General features: G+C 41.8%; 1 protein-coding gene across 1 annotated transcript in view; it reads right to left on the reverse strand.

The window, feature by feature from the left end:
* The window catches only part of SDK1 (sidekick cell adhesion molecule 1), a 262,656-nt gene that overhangs the window by 184,767 nt on the left and 57,017 nt on the right, over nt 1–20,872 (reverse strand). Inside the window, exon 5 of the mRNA XM_029284781.1 lies at nt 6,122–6,255. Coding sequence (XP_029140614.1) covers nt 6,122–6,255 — 134 coding nt within the window. The remainder of the gene's footprint in view (nt 1–6,121; nt 6,256–20,872) is intronic.

The raw sequence follows: 20,872 nt of genomic DNA on the forward strand, positions 1-20,872 counted from the left end.
TCCTCCTCCTCCTCCTCCTCCTCCTCCTCCTCCTCCTCCTCCCTACAACCTCCCATTTCTTCTAATACTGATGATGTTCCCTGGTTGGGCCATGAAACGTCTGCAAGAAAACCACCAAGCTCAGAGAGCACCAAGGACCCCACAGTCCTCCTCCTCCTCTTCCTCCTCTTTCTCTTCCTCCTCCTCCTCCCTGCAACCTCCCATTTCTTAATACTGATAATGTTCCCTGGTTGGGTCATGAAACGCCTGCAAGACAACCACCAAGCTCAGAGAGCACCAAGGACCTCACAATCCTCCTCCTCCTCCTGAGCTACAAACAGTCTCTTCTATTGGCTTCTTTTGGGAACAGTGCCATTATCATTCAGAAACGATGCAAACATCTTGATCTGAAGGGTGTACAAGAGCTACTTTGCCTTTTTCCACAACATAAAGAACAATGGCTTCCTTTTCTTGTTCAACACTTGAAAACATGATCTGTGATCGATTGTATGGGGTACTCCTCAAAGAGAACATCACCACATATCAAAGCAAGGCCAGATGGAAAACAAGTCACACACTGAGTTGGCCTAGCTGTATTCATCTTTTTATTTTCCAGATTGAGAATTAATTAAACAAGGAACTCTTCCACCCCCCCTTCCGCTCTCTTTTCTTCAGGTGTATGTATATTAGCCTCCTTTGAAGTTCAGAGGCAGCATGAAGTATTCCTTTGTCAAGAGAACAGCGGTACGTTGTGAATTGCTTTTTACCAGATATTATACATATAGATCTAACTTAGCTCCAAAACACTTGTACAGCTACTTGAAATTAGCTTTCTGGATGACAAAGGAATATTGAAGGATTGCTCAAGCACAAAACCGATATTCGCGAGCTACAGAAAGAACAAATTGCTGCAGATTTTTTTTTTCTCCTCCAGAATTTTGTTTGACAGGAAGAAACCTTAAAGGTTATCAAGAAAGTGTGAGTGGCGGTGGGGGAATGAAATGTTATTATTCCACAGATGGATTTAAACATGGCATAACTCATAAGACTGATTTTGCTCTACATATTATATTTGGTGTGGGAATCAGAGCTGTGCGACATTGCAGAAGCATCCAGTCCTCTCACAACTTCTCTTTGCCGTAGTTTCTTCTTCGATGAGAAAAAAAATTAAGCTTGAGGATTAATTTCATTTTAGCCAAAGTAATCTATGAAAGTGAAGCAGCAAGGAGTTGGAGCTATTTGATGCAATGAATCAGGGGGCTTCTGTTCTTTTTCTCTATCTGCCACTGAGTCACCTGGAATTCTGTGTCGAAAAATCATACAATAGAGGTAGTCCTGATTTAGCAACTGCAGTCGGGACTGGCAACTCGGCCATTAAGCGATGTGATTGCTTTGTGAAACCATAACTGTGTTCGTCATCTGTTTTTGGCTTTCCTCCACTTTACAGACCTGCAAGGGTGATGCTTCCATCATTGTTGTGACTGCAAAACACCACTGAACGAGGACTCCCCATAATAGCTTCAGGAAACCCCAGTCATCTTCAACACATTTGAGTCTGCTCCATTGTTAAAAATCTCAAGAGTGAAATCTGGCGGTTTAGCAAGATTTAGCAAATGATACCTCTGGTGCAGGAGTTATTTTTGATCTGCAGAACAAGGGCTGTGGGGAAAAACATTGCTGAGGGAGAGGCAAATATTATTGAGAATGATAAGATTTATATAATAAAACAGGGCTTTGGGACTAAATTTTCGAAGGAATGGGGCAGGAATCCTTTTGTCTGGATGGTTTAAGAAACACAGCAAGAGGCCTACTGGGTCAGACCAAAAGAAGAGTTTATGCAATTTCCCACAATTCTTTGCCATTGTTCATGCTGGTTGAGGTTGCTGGGAATTGGTAAAATACTTCGGGGTCTGTTTCCACAATGGCCAGTCTGTAAGAGAAGAGCAGGCAGAGCCTGGGGGGTGGAGTCAAGAGAGGAATCAGCCGAGAATCACTACATTGCCACAAGCAGTCCAATCCCTCTTGAATTCTGTAAACTCTTATCTAGCGCCAGTTTAGTGCTGAACGTTAGTTGACTGGATTCTTATGTGTAGACATGAGCAATATACCAGTTTAAGTGGGGCTTAACATGTGGTCCTGATTCTTCACGCCTGACACAATCAGATACCGTGAGAAATCCACACGCATCGGGAAGAAACACAATATCCAGCAGACTCTCTTCTTTGTTGACTATTATTCAGACCCAGACTCAATTTTTGAAGAGTTTTTCCAGCTTCTTATGGTAGGGTTAAGGTCAGGGCTACAGTGCCCCAAATCTTTCATATGCCTTCCCCAATTTTATGCAACTTTTATCCATACTCTGCATCCCAAATAGCACATCCACGTAACATCCAGGCAATTCCATTGAATATACTGCTTTAATATTTCCCACTTTTAAAATTCAGGCTATGATTTAACTCAGAGCCTTTATTGGCTGCCATCCCATGGATAGAAATGGGTCCTGGTGCTTCTTTTTTTGTTAATTAACATTTAGAATGTTTTTTTTTCCCAAGCGAGTTTGTGCATGTTGATGAACCACAATATAACTCGATTATTTTCAGGGCCAATCACCTATTTTTAACAGGCCATCTTGTTGCCTGGCTCACCAAAAATGAAATCTGTGACATCTAGACATCAGGAGAAAATACATATATATATATATCAGCCTATCAAGTTCAAATCACAGCTCTATAAGTAGGAGGCCTCAATCCATTTTTAATCCTGTCAACCAGAGATGTGCTCAATGAGAAACATGTGATTTTTTTACAACATTTTTTCTGCATATATTTATCATACCTACATATTTATTTAGTATAATTAAATCCACAGAGGCATAATCCATATGTAGAAGTGCAGCACAATGAGAAAATTGTTAGCCCAGGGGTGAATCTCATGAACTGGTAGAGCAGTCAACATGGACAATGCCCTATTGTTAGAAAGCTTGCATGAGGATTAAGGAATAAATTAATCGCTAAAGACATTTGATGAAAGAACTGTTTATTATAGATGCCAGGCCTCTTCACGCCCTGAAATGAAGACCCAGGGCAAAGTGATACCCTTATATTAAAAATTAATTACCATACGACCAAACCAAGGGTGTAATTTTATTCCTTTCATATCATCAGCAAGACAATAGATTCTTTTTTTTTGCAATGCTTGGGAGATTATTTATCTCCATTAAATAATGGGCTATATCATCTATGGATTTCTCAGAACCAGTGGCTGGACAGACTTTTAAAACTTTCCTCCATCATGTTTTGCATTTTTTCAAAAGCCTGCACCAGAAGGGGAGGAAAAAAAACAAGACATCTAAATGAGAAAAAAAAGCATGCGTCTCCTAACATTGTGAATTGTGGCAGAGAATATTTACTTTATTAATAATCTGCCAGATGTCACTCTTTCCTTACAGCAAAGCCTGAAATGGCACCACCAATTAGCAGAGTAGCAAAACCCAACCTGGTGCCAAAAAAGATTATTGATGAGTATCATTTTCAAACTTGCCTCTTAGTCATTTGCTCAAGTTAGACTCTTGGTGTTTTTTTAATAAACTTTTTGAAGAGTTCATTAAACTCTTGTATGGCTAACAGCTTGAAAAGTAATTCACTTTGCTTATAAAAGAGATCAAAACGACCACTGATCTTCAGGTCATTGTCGATCCAATTCAAAATGGTTTAGTAATGGTTCTTGATTTTCTATCCTTTGATTCTCAATTAACAAAAAAGAAAGCGAAAGAAACTTGAAGATGCTCGGTTTTAAGATCTTGAGAATGTGGGGGAGAGAGTACTCCAGTTGTAGTAGTGAGTCATCGATTCACTTGGATGATTTTGGCATCCTTGTCAGGCACAAGCGGCCAGACCCACACATGTAAAGTTTCGTCTAACTACTTCATTGATCTCTGCCTATAATACAGGAATCTCTCCAGACTTCACCTGAGAAAGACCAGATAAAGTTCAAAGCCTTTTGGGGGAAGAGGGTGTCAAATCTTTTCCTCCTGTGTTTACATGAATCTAGGCTTGAGTTATCATCCCAGGTGGGACAGTTGCCCCCTCCCTTCTTTCTAATGAGCTTCAGTTGGCTTTGGGAGAAAAAAAGACTTCCAAAGCAGTAAAATACCGTATGTCTCTCTTGACTGTCATTTGTTACTTTTATGATCTTGATATTTAAACATTCTTCCTGCTGCCATTTTTCATGGTGGAGAAATTTAACTTACTTTAAATTACAGCGTTTATTGCGGATCAGCCCCAGCATCTGGCGTGCCAAAAGCTTGTTTCGTAAATCAATTAAATTGAGGACATTAATAAGCAAAACGTTGAGACCTAGTATGGTCAGTATAATAGGGCCATCCCTGAAATTAAATGGGGGTGAGGGTGGTGAGTGGGGTCAGATTGGGGCCAGGTGGAAGGAATTATTTCTTTGCCCAGCACATAATTCAAGGATGGGAACGACGGTCCTCCAAAGGCAGTCACAGTTAGCAATTTGGTATGGCTTGAAAAAGGGGTTGAATCAGGTAAGATGCCCCTTGGGGTGAGATCTGGCGTTCTGTAGTGCCCTTAAAACCTGGCTCAGCCTGGCTCCCCAATGTGGGCATGTCACACTGGAAGTGGTTAATGCATTGAGAGAAGACTCCACCTCCACCCACGGGCATCTTGCTCCCTTCCTTGGCCATCTTTGCTACTTTAAATGTTAACTTCAATATTCTTGTTGTTTTCGCTTTGCTGCAAGCTGCCCAGAATCACCTCTAGGTGAGATGGACAGCATATCAGTTTCATAATAAATAAAAATAAATAAAACCTGGCTCTCTACCTTGGATGGAGAATAGTCCTGGAACAACATTTAATTCAGGCCCTTGGCCTCTCCGACTTCTCTGAATACCGGCATTTCTGACATTAAAGCATCATCAAAACTGTTGGAATCAAGATTCTAACCTCTTTAGGGACCCTAACACAGTGTAGCAGAAGAAGTGGGAGAAACCGAGGGTAGAATGAAAAGAGGAATCAGCCTAGAATCGCTAGGTAGCCACAAGCAACCTTCCTTGAATTCTGTGCGCCCTTATCTTAACTGCTAGCAGATGCTGACCCTCAGTTGAGAAGATCCCTGTGTGTGGTGTGGACTTGATGTTTCATACCTCACACAAATACACACACACACACACACACAGAGAGAGAGAGAGAGAGAGAGAGAGAGAGAGAGAGAGAGAGAGAGAGAGAGAGAGAGAGAGAGAGAGAGAGAATGCTAGATTTCCTGTTCTTCTTTTAGTCATTAACTTTTCAGCCACCTTTGTGAATTCTGCAACTCTTAGGAAACTTCCTTTACTAAGGCCCCACAGCATGCATTGCCCCCTATGGAGTACTGTAAATGCTTTATTCCTATGGCCATAAGCCGGCTGTTCTCCAATGTTAATTAAGATCAGAAAATGAGCTGCAGAGTGCCTTAGTGGTTATGTAATACAGACCATTAAAGCCTGCTTTATAAATGAGTGTCATTAAATTCTAAGTATAGCGGCTTTTCTTGGGTAGCCAGGAAAAAAAGAAAAAAGAAAGAAAGTTGAGAGGTTACACGTCAGAATTTATGCAAAAATTTTAAAACAACTTAGCAAGGCGCGGGGTAAAGCAATTACCAAGGCTATTTTACCAGGTGTAGCAAGCAAGCTGGAGCAAAAAGCTTTACAGTAATAGATTTCCAGATCTGGCCTCTTAGCCTGTGACTTCTGGTGAGATAACACAAGCAGAGGAGATAGAAAAAATTTTGTACAAATTCTCCCCTCCAAGCTCTTTCTATTGTTTTATGAGATGGGTTCTTATATGACACCATTATCAGGGTTGGGATTTATATATATATATATATATATATATATCTACTTGCAATCACTGGAGCAAAACAATCATTTCAGGCCACGAAATATTAGTGCCTCTTGCCAAGCAGTCCAATTATACAGTAGAAACCATGCCTTCCGGACAGAAAATATTTCTTCCTTTCTCCTTATATTGGAATGAGCCTCCAAAGCAGGGCTGTCTAACCCTGGCAGCTCTTACACTTGTGGACTAAATAAATGAATAAACAGCTTCTCTTTTTGTGCTCTGTTTGTCAAAATGACGGTACTCACTTGTCACGTTCAGGCAAATCAACGGACTCGTCTTGTTCTCGCCATTCTTCTCATTGACCGCCTGGACGTAGTAGTTCCCAGCATCAGTTGGCAACGTTGCGAGAATGACCAACTGGTTCTCTAGGGTGATGGTTCTGCATCGAGGGGGAAAAATAAGAGCCTGTTACTCACTTAGGACAAGGCAACATTCGGGCTGGGTATGCTGCAAAACGGGAGTAGTGCATCTCAACGGGAAGATGTTTATATGGCACTCAGAAGAAAACTTTTAAAGAATGATGGTATATCCATGGGTGAAAATCAGAATGTAAGTTCTCGGTGACAGGAAATCTGGGATCCTGGAAGCCTGGTTTCCAGGGATGGCAGCAGTATCATTTCGCTTACAGGGATGACAGCCAGGCATAAAGGTTCACACCAATTAGTCATTCACAAATATTGATATGAAAAACTACTACAAAAGGGTGCTTGTTTTTTTTAAAACAAAGCTTTCCAAATCTCTGGGCTAAAAGAAAGAACTCTTTGGGGGTGGGGAAAATAATGCCAGGGGGAAAAAAATCAAAGGCAAGAGACTCTCAAGATGCTTCCCTTCTGTTTTTAGGATGTGTTTAGCTCTCTTGGTTTCAGATACCAAGAGGTGATGCAAGTTGTTAATTAACATGCTCAGCTGGGAAGACATGGAGGGAATAAAAAGTAAAGATGTTTACAAGTGACAGCTATAATTGTAGCTATAGTCATTGGGGTTCGTAGCTTCTCAAAGAGTGATGAAATATCAGAGTCAAATGCACAATTTTCTCTTTTTGTAACAAAAGGCTATGGGTATTTTCCTTGTAAAACGTCTCCAACTATTTCTGTTCTAGATACCACTCTCATTTCTTACCCAATCCATTTTTAAATTGAACATGAAACCCATCAATGAAGAAAAACAAACTTATGGAAGCTTTGAACTGTGGGGTCCTTGGTGCTCTCTGAGCTTGGCTGTTTTCTTGCAGATGTTTCATGACCCAACTAGGGAACATCATCAGTGCTAGGAGGGAGGGGGGCTTGGCCTGTGAGCAAACGTCTAGCACTGATTATGTTACCCATTCGGGTAATGAAATGTCTGCAAGCAAACAAGAGCTCAGACAGCACCAAGGACCCCGCAGCCCCCCACCACTCCACAAATCCCATTCCCTTCTACCATTGATGATGCTACCAAGTTGGGTCATGAAACATCTGCAAGAAAACTACCAATCTCAGAGAGCACCAAGGACCCCACAAAACCAATCCTTGGGTGATGCCCATTTCATATTTTAAAGCAAAAAGGACAAAATGGCTCAGAATTCTACATGGGTCTTTGAAGTCTGAGCAAGTTCCAGCAGTCCTAACCCAAGACTCAATATGTGGAGATACAGAAACTGAGTATGAGATGTAAGGTCAAGAATTGATGTGAAAATACTAAATAAGAAATGACAGCAGGAGATGAATCCACTAATGGCACACTAAGCAACACTACTGCAACAAGGAGAGTGAACAACCAATGGAACAGCTTGCCTCCAGAAGTTGTGGGTGCTCCATCACTGGAGGCTTTCAAAAAAAAAAAAACCTGGACAATCACTTGTCTGAAATGGTATAGGGTCTCCTGTTCAAGCAGGGGGTTGGATTAGAAGACCTCCAAGGTTCCTTCCAACTCTATTATTCTATGTTCAATGTTCTACTTGCAGAGAGGAGTGTGAGAGAGTGAGTTTTCAAAGAGAGTCAAGCCATTGCATTTACCGGGACGGCCAACCCGATTTGAATCAATTAATCCCATTACTTGTAGTCCATCAGCTAATTGATCGAGTCATTAAAGTGGTATACGGATAAATCAGTAAGAAGGATTTCTGTTTAGTTGAAGACTTCCATTTATCCTAGTAGATGATATGAGTTTATGGTGCAGTTCTGATCTCATTGTTTTGTAACTGTCACATGCTATCGTAAACAGATCCATCACTCTGGAGCAAGAAGCTAATTGCTTCATGCTTTTATGATACGGCCATCTGAAAGAGGGCAAAGCCTTGGAAAAGACTGTCTTCTTAGATTTGGGTGAAGGTTGGAAAGAGGGCAATGTTCTTGAGCCAAGCCACAACCAGGATGCAAACTGACCATCAGTCACAACTAAAGGACAAAGCAGAAGGCAGACAGGACTTTGGGCCACAAAGCGCAGGCCCAGTTTGTTGATTAAACTAAGACAAAAGGTAAATAAAAGGAACATTGAATGACAACTTGTGAACCCCTTTTTAAAGTTGTTTGGTACAGAAACTAAGACGTGAAACTGCAAATTAAAAAGCCACTCACTGAGACAGAACATGTTTAAAAATAGGTACTTGTGTGCCTATATTTAAGGATTACTAAAGAGGAATCTTAAAATAATGTCCTTCTTAGACTTCAATAGCTTCGTTAATCTGCATAGGAGATGCATTCTTTTCTCCAAAGAGTACTAGGTTATTACTGGGGTTTTTTCCCATAAATAATTTGTGTAAACTTATGTGGCTGGGGAATGATGTCAAGGATGAAAAATCAGAAGTACTTCCCAAAGGTGTACCCAGAATAGATTGCATTTGTTGCGTTACAACGAGATTTCCTTGGAAATACAAGCTGCCTTTCACCAAGGGCAACATTATTATTTTGTTGGGAAATGCCATAACATTCAAATAATTTCTGGTGGAACCTGTGTTTTCCACCCAAAGGGATCAAGGCCGGTCTTTAACAGGTTAGGATTAAGAGTTTTGCAGTAAATGAATGTATTTAGAAACGAAAATATGAAAAAAAATAAGACCATGCACAAGCGTGCCCCTGACTTGACTCTTGAGGAAAACAAGTGGAAGGCAACGTCAGCCTCTGTGAATTATTGGAAATGACCCCTGGAATGAAGCTAAGAGGGAAAGGAAAAACTACTTTATTGCCACCAGTCACCGCATTGTGTTTGCTTCCTGCCAGATGGTACCCTTAGTCTCACATACACGATTAAAATAGTGTCAGAAACTCGGTCCGAGATAATAATGTCTTTTGCATCCTCTTTAACATTAGAACTGTGATTAAACACAGCAGGAAAACCGAAGGCAAAGGGCACACCTGTCCTCCTAAAACAAGCAATTCAGTCTAGCAAGGAGAGTGAAAAACACAAGGCAAAATATTCATGGCTTGCATCCAAGGATGCTGGGTCAGACGTACTACAGACCCTGGTGCGCATTCCCTTTTTAGCAGTGTTTTCAAGAGTTTATTCTGCAGCGTATGATATTTGTGAAAGTGCCAAACCGCTGATTTTTTTCAGGATTGTCTATTTGGAATATCAACTTGCTCTCTCAAGCAGTTCCCTCATATCCCTCATGGTGACCTGTTCTCCAATCCACCGGAGGGCAGCACAAGGAGTAACGGATCAAGGACCACATCCAACCTAGAACTAAGAACAACTTTCCTGACAGCGAGAGCAATTCATCCGTGGAATGGCTTGCCTTTGGAAGTTGTGGGTGCTCCATCACTGGTGGGTTTCAAGAAGAGAACTGGACAATCATTTGTCCTGAATGGTATAGGGCAGAGGTCCTCAACCTTGTCAACTTTAAGACTTGTGGACTTCAACTCCCAGAATTGGCTGAGGAATTCTGGGAGTTGAAGTCCACAAGTCTTAGAGTTGACAAGGTTGAGGACCCCTGGTATAGGGTCTACTGCTTGGAGTAGAAGACCTCCACGGTTCCTTCCAACCACATTATTCTATGTTCTAAAATTCAGGAAGAAATAGCATGGGTCAGAATATTTGAGGAACCACCTCTTTCTGATTACCTCTGCCCATCTTTTCTGTTCTGGGCCCTGCCCGCTAAGGAACTATATCTAAGTGAGTCCCAGAGATGGGTCTTTTCTGTTGTGGCGCCCTCCATGTAGAATATCATCCCCTCCATCACCACGCCAAGTAAGACTGGTCCCATCCTTGAGGTCCTTCTGGAAGTCTTTCAAAAATTGGTTAGGTCAACCAGCCTGCGGAGGGGATGGGGAGGGAGAGAGTCCTCATGGAAATGGGGATTTAATGTGCTGGCTATATTATTCTGTGCCACATCTTATATACATTCCCTTAGTCCAAGGGTAGGCAACCTTGGCTCTTTTATGACTCGTGGACTTCAACTCCCAGAATTCCTGAGCCTGAGCTTGCCTTAGTCCTTCAACTTTTATAATAATAATATGAATGTTTTAACTGTAGAGGTTTTTGTGTAATTATACTTTTTTATGGCACATCACTCAGCGTTACGTTTTGAGAAATGGAGGGAGGAGATATAAATGTGATCAATAAATAAATAAATGGCATCTGCAAATGGAGCTATTTAAAATGACAAGTGGCCCTCCAAATAGCCACAGAGGCTTGATTCTTGACTCATGAGAGCATAACCAAGGGCATAAAGAAAAATGCACTTTTTTTGTATGTCCATAAAGTCATACTCTCCTCCCCCAGGGCTAAAACCACAGACAGGTGAGATAACCAAGGTCCAGGCTCTGTTTAGGAACCTTGGAAATTGCAAAGACTCTAGAGATAATGAAGGTCTCCTGCCTATTTTTTCCTAAACTCTGCAGGGCATATCAACCTGGGGAACAAAATCAACATTCAGATTAATGATTGGCTTATTAGTGTTTCTGTATTCAAGATATTCTGATGGAACCAGAATTCTGTCACCGGTAGGGTAATTGTAGCTTTCACTTACATATAACCCTGAAACTCTCCGAAATCCCCCCAGACCAGATGCCAATTTAGAGAGGAAAAATCTCAGGAAATAATCCTAAGTATTTGTTTGTGATTGGCTTTTTTACAAGACGCATCAAATGAGGCATGCTTAAAAGACTGGCTTGCTCACTTTCTGCTGAGATTTAGAGTTTTTATAGGAGGGATTAAGAGTTGAAAAAAGTTTCTAACTCTTACTCCCCCCCCCCCCAGTCCTAGGGGAAGACAAGCATTCTGATTTGCTAATATTTTTTTTTCTTTCCTAATAGAAGAGAGAATTAGATGTTTGCTACTTCTAGTAGCTACACTGCCTGATAAATCAGATCATGCCAAGTTGTTGAATCATAACAGAATAAAATCCAAACCATAACAGAATCTCATTTAGTCTCTGCTTATAACATAGCCATCTGTTCAGGATCCCATGCAATTTATTTATCATTTTATTTATTCCAAAGTTCTAAATGAAGTTTCTTTTCTAGGGCTGCCGCACAGCTCACGCCAAAGTGTAGCTGTTTGTCAAGTGATGGCAAACACCAGGGGGGGGGGGGGGGAAGGAGTCCCGATACTAAACAAAACTTCACTTTGTATCACATCACAGGAGATGAACCTTCTGCTGGAGGATTTAGGTAATCCAGCAAGACTGATTTCATTAAGAAAAAAGATTTTGGGACAACCACAATATAATTACTCGGAAATGCCCCCCCAGGAATGTCATCAATTGGCAAAACATGACAAATGTAAACTTTTTTTGGGGGAAAAATAAGACTGGTTAACTCTTTCATGAGTATTTACTGCAATTCTGGGCAAATCTTTTCACTTCTGTGAATGTTTAATCTGGTGGCCTCCAGAAAAGTCGGATTGCAACGTCCTCCACTTACAACAGTTCATTTAGTGACCATTCCAAATTACACAACAGCACTGAAAAAAGTGTTTTTCACACTTAGCAACGGTTGCAGCATCCCCAGGATCATTATGTCGTTATGTCGGGGACTACCTGCACACGGGACATTATGTGTTGCTTGATGGAGTGATGGGGGGTTGTGATCTCATCCTTTATGTGGTTTAAAACAGGGGTCCCCAACCCCTGCTCCGTGGACCAACACTGGGCTGTGGCATGCCAGCAACCAGTCTGCACAAACAAGCAAAGTCCCATCTGCGGGATGCAGGCAGCACACAAAACCATGCACCCTTCAGTCCATGGAAAAACCTCTCTCCACGGAACCAGTCCCTGGTGCCCCAAAGGTTAGGGGCCTCTGGTTTAGAACACACAGCCTTTGACTGTCAGGGGCCAAGTTCACAACAGTGTAGAAAGTCACAATGAGGACGAGTTTGCTTTGCCTTGCCAATTTGTGATCCTGCTCACGATGATTGGTAAACTCTAAGGTTTACACATGAACCAAGCTACGGTAATTTATTTCCCCAAGCCATATAAAACAATAAAACAATAATTTTTAGTAACATATTGAATCCAAAGCTAACAGAAACAAAACGAGTTTCAATTTGTTCTGCACTCTGTACTTGAGCAAAGTCTGTTCTGATGGCAGAAAAAGAAATCCCCCAGATGCACACAGATTTCTGAACGATATTTCGGTTTTTACACCACACAGAGACCTTAAAGCCGCTGTTCAGAAGGCCACTGTTGAGACTCTCCAAGATGAGAAGAGCCAGAGATGGTTATTGGTTTCCTAGAAGAAGGTGGCAGCTAAAAGCATTCTTGATTAGGAATTTAAGCGTTCTTCAAACTGGAACTGAATAGGAATTGTGATGTATCTTTTCTATTCTGGACCAGATCTTTCTCAGTTTGCAGAAGGAAATGGGGCAGAGAGACTTTCAAATCCGATCTCAATCTCCAGAAATTCTTTTGATCCAAGACAAAGACCAGCTTCTGGGGCTGAACAAAAGAAAATATGCTTCTATTAAACAACAAGAATTACAGTATAGCAACAGGGGGGGGGCAGGATGCAGGGCTATTTGGAAGCATCATCTGCCAGGCAGATCCAAAACAAGATATCAACATGGCTGGATTTTTCTTAAGCTGCAAGTTTGCCTCAAATCTGAAGAGGCATCATTATCGCCCTGAGTCAACTCTTTGTGCTGGTTTTATTTTAATCTCCCAAGAAAAACAGGCGACAACTATAGGACACAAACGCTCATAATGGGCCTGACTGAACGCAAGCTCTCAAGTGTATCTTTACCGCATTCTGTGATTCTCTCAGAACCATGGCAACTCCAGATATAACCTTTGTCATGCAAACTACAAAACACAGCCAACAATTGGAATGCTAATGCGAACACACAAACACACAGGTGCACATGGAAACACACACACACACCCAAACTTAAAAAGTACTTTCTGCTTAGGGAGCAAAAGTCACATTCCCCAGGCCAAAGTCGCATTAAAAGAGCTATTGCTTATGAGTTTCAATAGAAGACAATATGTGTAGCGCAGGGTTGACGTGTCCTTGGTGCTCTCTGAGCTTGGCTGTTTTCTTGCAGACGTTTCACTCCCCAACTGGGTAACATCATCAGTGCTAGAAGGGACTGGGGTTTGTGGGAGGAGGGGGAGGAAGAGGAGGAAGAGGAGGAAGAGAAGGAGAACTGGAGGGGTGTCTTTGGTGGGCTCCACACTTGGTTATTTTCTTGTAGAGATTTCATTACCAAACTAGCATCATCAGTACTACCAGACATATGATCATCAGGTAACATTGATGATGTATCGCACTTGGGTAATGAAATGTCTGCAAGAAAACAACCAAGCTCAGAGACCACCAAGCGCCCCTTGGTTGTTCTCCTCCTCCACCTCCTCCTCCTCCTCCTCCTCCTCCTCTCTGCAATCCCCACTCTTTTGTAGCACTGATGAAATTCCCTAGTTGGGTAATGAAATGTCTGCAAGAAAACAACCAAGCTCAGAGACCACCAAGGACCACCTCATTTGTTAGTTGATCATACATTCATCTCACCAGACACTCCAGGACTGCAGAAGTCCCATCCAGCTATTGCAAAAGCCAAGCGTAGCATCGATCCCTTCTGCATACATACCATAATCCGACCTCATGCACTGAATTTCTTAAGTCATCACACAACATGCGTTATTTTCATTAAAATGGCATTTGGTCCTTGGGTAAATATTTTGAATGCTTTTATCCTGTTTTAGACTTCCTAGACCCAGAGGCTGTTGACGCGGGCGACTATAATAAATGCAATTTAATTTTAACCGTTTTTCAACCGGCGTGAGAAGACTGCAGTGTTGAAGGGCACCTAAGACTGATTAAATTGAAATTAAAATAATCCTAATTGCATTTCTTTAATTTCTGACATCGCACTGACATTGCATTTCTGACGATTGCATTTCATTAATTTCAGACATCACATTTCTTTCATTTCTACCCTGCCTCCTCATCGGATGAGTTTAACATCCCATCTACTAACATTTTTCACTATGCTACAGCTTCTTGGTTGAGCTTAATAAAATAAAGTAAAATAAAATGCACCCTGTTGGTGCTTTGACGTTTTATTAATCTGGCACATCAAAACAGCCATGTGCATTTCATAAATGGAAGCTGTGCTTTTCTGATCATTACCATGAATTTTAGCAACAACTGAAAGCATTATTCTTGAGTCACATGATCCATCAAACTGCTTTTCTTTCTTTGTCATCCATGATCATAAAACACAAGCGACTGTAGTTTGAGGAGGGTTTTTTTTTCTCCCCCATCTCTATAAAGACTGTTTTTATTCATGTACTTCCCTAATGGGTTTTGTGCTAGTCTGGTTTGGAAAATGGAGCAACTGATTGCCAGCTTTTTGTTTGTTTGATTTTTCTTTGCTTAACCTCCTTACATTTCCACATTTGCGTATGTGTGTGTGTGTGTGTGTGCGTGTGTAGTTAGAACCAGATAAAAAGACGAGGCAATTATGTATCGTGCTCATTAACGCGGAAATATGAATTCTATTAGCCTCTCTGATTCATACCAACACTGGAATTAGAATTTATTTTGCATTATTGTGGTGGTTTCCCTCCATCCTGCCCATGCACACAACTTCTAGAACTGGTTGCTGTGGTTATCTTAGAATAAGAATAGAATATTAGAGTAGAATAGAGCTGGAAGAGACCTTGGGGGTCTTCTAGTCCAGCCCCCTGCTCAAGCAGGAGAACCTATTTCATTTCAGAACAACCTGACCCCCTCTGCCTTGTGGCAGCCCCTCAGATACTGGAACCCTGCTATCATGTCTCCCCTATTTCTTCTTTTCTTTAGACTAGCCAAATCCAAGTCCCGCAGCCGTTCTTTGTATGTTTTAGTCTCCAGGCCTTTGATCATCTTTGTTGCTCTTCTCTGATTTTTTTCTAAACTCTCAACATTTTTTTTGTGATAAGGTGACCAAAACTGGCTGCAGTATTCCAGGTGTGGCCTAACTAGGGTTTCTTGAGATCATGTATTTTCATCTGGATCCTCTCCTTGCCACAGGACAGGATTGTGCAAACTCTCACAAAAGTGCCCCTTTGGGGACACAAGGGCGCTACGTTTTTAAACAACTAGATTCTTAGCAGGGTTTTTCTAGAACATAGTTCAATTTAGCCTACTGAATAGGATACATTAATCTAGGAGTTAGTCTAGGTGATAAAGCAGTTAACTTCGTGTTAGAAAGCTGAGAAGAGGAAGATAGCTCCATTCTAAATATTAATGCTGCTCTGGTCCTAAGTTTCATGACCGTGTTTCAGCCAAAAAAAAAAATTCGATATGCCTGGAAGACATTCTGTTAAGACCGCGGGGAATAGACAATCTGATTCTTGCAAGATTCTTCCCAGTTTCTTTTCTATCCTTTTAATAGCAGTTGAACAACATACAATAAGTGGACAATAGTTCTACTTCAATTGCTGGTTTTCTATCAATTCCTTCTGCTGACACCTACTGAAAAATCACCTATCCCATGTGTTCGGGATATGCGCATTTTCCATGAACCTTAGACGCATATTGTAATGGCTGTGCTTTTCTTTGTCAGGTGTCACATCCTCTTGGAAGCACTATTTTTCTCTGCTATGTTTTTCAAGTTTGTCCATCACTTTTGATGCTTAATGGAAGCCCAGTGGCGCCCCTGACACTTATAACAAAGAAGGGCCTGAGACAAACTGCAGCTAAATAAGATTTTAATAGGCAAACTGGTGAGAAGGATAATTCGGCTGTATTTGCAGGATCACAAGTGAAAGAAAACTCTGCTTCAGGTATATTTTAAAACCTTGCGGTCACCGTGCAAACATGAAAACAACCGGAGATGTCGCCTTTTGAAAAGCATCCCCTGAGCAGCAAAAAGGGCTGTGATTTGGAAAAAATGGCATGTGTTGTCTTTGAAACGCTGCCTTTATTCAAAATCTAAAAGCAGCATCACCCACAGAGCCATGCTATGCTATCTTGACATCATCAGCCAGAAAGAGCATGTGCATGTGCAAATCTTATAGTGATAGAGATAATAGTTCTTCCTCTTCCTGGAAGGAGGAGAAGAACAGCCAGCTGGTCAAGTGGTTAAGGCACCAGGCTAGGAAGCAGGGGACCCTGAGTTCTAGTCCTGCCTTAGTCAGCTGGTTATCTTTGAGTCAGTCACTAGGAGATAGTGAGTTCTAGTCCTGCCCTTAGGCATGAAAGCCAGCTGGGTGACTCTGGGACAATCACCAGGTGACAAAGAGTTCTAGTCCTGCCTTTGGCGTGAAAACTGACTGGGTGACTTTGGGCCAATCACCAGGTGACAAAGAGTTCTAGCCCTGCCTTTGGCATGAAAGCTGACTGGCTGACTTTGGGCCAATCACCAGGAGACAGTGAGTTCTAGTCCTGCCTTTGGCATGAAAACTGACTGGCTGACTTTGGGCCAATCACCAGGAGACAGTGAGTTCTAGTCCCGCCTTAGGCATGAAAGCTGGCAGGTTGACTTTGGGCCAGTCACCAGGTGACAAAAGAGTTCTAGTCCTGCCTTAGGTATGAAAGCCAGCTGGGTGACTTTGGGCCAGTCCCTCTCACAAGGTTGTAGCTGTGGGGAAAATAAGAGGAGGAAAGTACGTTGGATACGTTTGTCACCTTGAGTTATGGGTAGAAATATCAGAAGGCAGGATACAAATAAATAAATAACGTGCAAAAAAAAAAAGTTGGGAGATTTCACCGAGTCCTCGGAATTCCAAGTGCCTGATCTGTTTCATGGGATAGCTTATCAAAACCATCTAACTTTTAGGAGGGGGGGGCATCTTCAAATAGCCCCCATGAGACAAAGTTGACCGAGAGGTTTTTCAAATGTTGCTTCAGCTTTGGCTGCCAGACAGCCTTGCTTTCTGCTCCTTTCTGCCATCAACCTTTTCCCCTCTTGATCCTCTCGCTGTCTGATTTTACGTGTGACAGAGGGAGAAAGACTCTTACTTTGCACGGTCCATTCAATAACACCTGAGAACAGGTAACTGAAATCAATGCTTGTTTTTCTCTTGCTTCCCCATCCTCTGTTGTCTCCCCTGTGGGAAAGCTTGACCTCAACAGGGCCCAACTTCCTTCTTTGTAAAAAAAAATATATGATGATCGATAAATAATAGGAACGCATTGCACATTTTTAATTGCATCCCAGGGGATAAAGGGTGTGTGTGTGTGTATTATTCAGAAGGGCAACACCACAATGCGAATTCTTGAATACAAGGCACTGGGATGGAACTTTGCGAGATCGTATGTCTTCACTACGACCATTTTCGCCATACGTTTCAAAATTTATAATATTGGATCTTGCTAAAACAAAACAAAAAAAGGTAGCTGGATCTTCTTTTCACTCCTAGTATTAATGACAGGGATAAATAAATAGGTCTTTGGACACGTGCAAAATTTAGTTAAGGTGCAACCAGGTAGTTTTTTTGTATAGGTTTTTTTTAATTGGAAATCAATCCCCACCCTTGTTGGCGTTGATATTCCTGGACCGAAGCGATAAGGACATATTCAATGTTGCCAGTTCCATCTGCCTGTACGTTTGTGCGGGCAGCCAGATTAGCGGAGCGCTGATGCTGCCGTTGCGTGAATGTGAGCGAGGAAAGCGAGATCCTCATTACAGAGTGAAGTGGATAATGGGAATCGGTAAGTGAGGGTGATGGAACTGTGTATACTGGCCATTAACTCAGTAATAGCGTCTCTCCTTCTCCAGATGAGGGATTCTCTGGCACCAGCATTTTGCTGTGTTGCATGAGCAAATCCTGCAGCCTCCCCAGCAGAAATGTCTGCAACTTGAGAGATAACTCTAAGACAGACGCAAAGCAGGCTGGGCGAGAATTTCACTCCTTCGGTTCTTGGCACGGTGGTGATCGGCTTCCCTCCTCACCAGCAAGCTGAGATGCCACCAGCATCTCAGTCGAGGTCTCAAGCGGGCGAGCCAAGGCTCAGACCCCCCCCAAAAAGTAGAGGTTTAACTAACTACCTTATATTTAGGTCAAGCTTACAATAGTTGGCTGCTTAATACATATGAAGATAATGTCAAATAAAAAGAAGGGTGGCTGGAATTGGGTATGTCTAGTTGAATGAAAAGAAGGACCGGTGGGACATAATAGCAGCCTTCCAATATTTGAGGGGCTGCCCCAAAGAAACATGGAGTCAACCCATTCTCCAAAGCACCTGAAGGCAGAACAAGAAGCAATGGATGGAAACGAATCAAGGAGAGAAGCAACCTAGAACTAAGGAGAAATTTCCTGACAGTGAGAACAATTAATTATTTTACGGTGCATCTTGGAATGCTGGGGAAAACATACCAATAGTGGAATCAGTTGCCCAGAGGATTTGTAGAACAGAACAGAATAGAATAGAATATCTTTATTGTCATTGTGTATCTCACAACGAAATTAAGGCAATTAAATTCAAGCAGGAGATGGAGAGATATTTATCAGGATAGGTGGATTCCTGCATGGAGCAGAGATTTGAACTCTTGGATTTCAGTTGACCCCTTCCAAATCAATTATTGACTTTTGAGCACAGGCCTCTACTGCAAAATCCCAAGGAATGCAAAAATCAAGGATAGCAGCATTCTACTTTGCATATTCTAGTTTGAGAAGCATAACTACAGATTGGGTGGTTTAAAAATACGAACCATCTTAAAGCAAATACCCACAAATTAGGGCAGGCATCAACTTCTGGATCAAGCCACTCTGAGTAAATGCCATTTTTTTTCCTACCTCATTGTGGCCACACCTCCCTAATAGTAAGAATAGCAGAATCATTCTAAAGGCAAAATAGTAAATTCCATTTTTTTAATTGTTCATAAGCTTCCTTAAATAAAGTCTTTCGTGGGCTGTTTCTGTTCATGTATAATTTTTAAACTGTCAGGAACAGCCAAAAAAAACAACAACCCACTACTGGACTGAATAGCAGACTAAACTGCCAACTATCAAAAATATTCAGATGTTTTCTCATGGATTAAACACAGACTAAGGCTGCAGAGAAGATGATAATAAACAAAGATGATGAGGGGACTGGAGGCTAAAACATATAAAGAACGGTTGCTGGAATTGGGTAGGTCTAGTTTATTGAAAAGAAGGAATAGGGGTGATATGATAGCAGTGTTCTAGTATTTGAGGGGTCCAACTCTGTTATTCTGTTATTCTTAGGATATTACATATTTCACTAATCAATCCCCGTCAAACCGTGTAACTGTTTCGCATTTGGCAATGTTCAAAGCAACCTTTGATTCCATGTCTCCTTCATTTTCTTTCCCCCATTTTCTTAGCCTACAAATGACAACCAGGGTAGGTATAAATAGCCGTGCAAATAACTCTTTCCAAGATGATAAATCTTATGCAAAAAGGAAGGCAGGGAGTCTCGGAAGGACCACAAAATTCTTTGCTGATTTCGTTGCACAGGTTTAAGGACACCTGCTGCGGCTTTATTTATGGCCACCATCTCAGCAATTCTGCGTTTAGGTCTCCCAGTTGCTGAAGCAACTTTTCTCCCCATCCCTTTCCCCCCCCCCCACCTCCTAGAACACTATATTTTTATTTTATGTAATCTCACTCATTGGGAATGGCTCCGTTTCTCTGAGCCATTGGCATGAGCCGTGAAGCTTTATAGGATAATATAATTGATTACTTCTAGAATCACAACCACTTTGGCTTAAAGTAGGACTTTTTAGAGCTGTCCTTTTTTTGTTCTTAATGCTGGGGGGGGAGAGGTCAGGCTCCTTTCCCCAAAGGCCTTCATTGTGGGGGGGTTTCTGAACGCAGAATGACCAAATATGAACCAGGTTCAGTTTACTTGATCTTCAACTATGCAACGACCATCTTCATTTTAGCAGATTGTACCCTTTGTGCTGCTGCTGCTGCTGCTGAAATCCATGGGGAATCTCATTTACAGGTAGTCCTCGACTTACAGCAATTCATTTAGTGACCGTTCAAAGTTACAATGGCAGTGAAAAATGTGTCTTGTGCCCGTCGTTCACAGTTACGAGCTTTGCAGCATCCCCAAATTCAGACGCTTGGCAGTTGGTTCGTATTTATGACCATTGCTTTGTCCCGGGGTCACGTGATCACTTTGTGTGACCTTCTGACAAGCCAAGTCAATGGGGGGGGAGCCAGATTCACTTAACAACTGGGTTACTAACTTGTCAACTGCAGTGATTCACTTAACAGCTGTAGCAAGGCAGGTTGTAAAATAGGGTAAAACCCGCTGAACAAATATTTCACTGAAGAACAGCAATGTTGGACTCAACGGTGCTCAAGGACTATCTGTATATCCCTCACAAGTATTTACACTCAAGTATTCTCCTAGGGGGCTCCTGAATCCATAATGGTGGATTCCACCACGATTCGTAGCTATTGTATAATAACCCCCCCAAAAATGTCTGAATATCAAAACATGAAATATTGAAAGGCTGGACATTGACACAAGGAGCAACGTTGCTGCCCTGTTCCTACATCCACCAGAGGCCGTTTCTGAATGAAGTGTCTGAGACACAGGCTGCTAAAAAGATTGTGCTCAAATTTGCTTCACAGGGGGAAATTAAAGAGCTTTTGCACAGCTCTAAGCACCAACCCTCTT

The sequence above is a fragment of the Protobothrops mucrosquamatus genome, unplaced genomic scaffold, assembly GCF_001527695.2.
Source record: "Protobothrops mucrosquamatus isolate PMUCROS unplaced genomic scaffold, P.Mucros_1.0 scaffold942, whole genome shotgun sequence".
NCBI classification, from domain to species: domain Eukaryota; kingdom Metazoa; phylum Chordata; class Lepidosauria; order Squamata; family Viperidae; genus Protobothrops; species Protobothrops mucrosquamatus.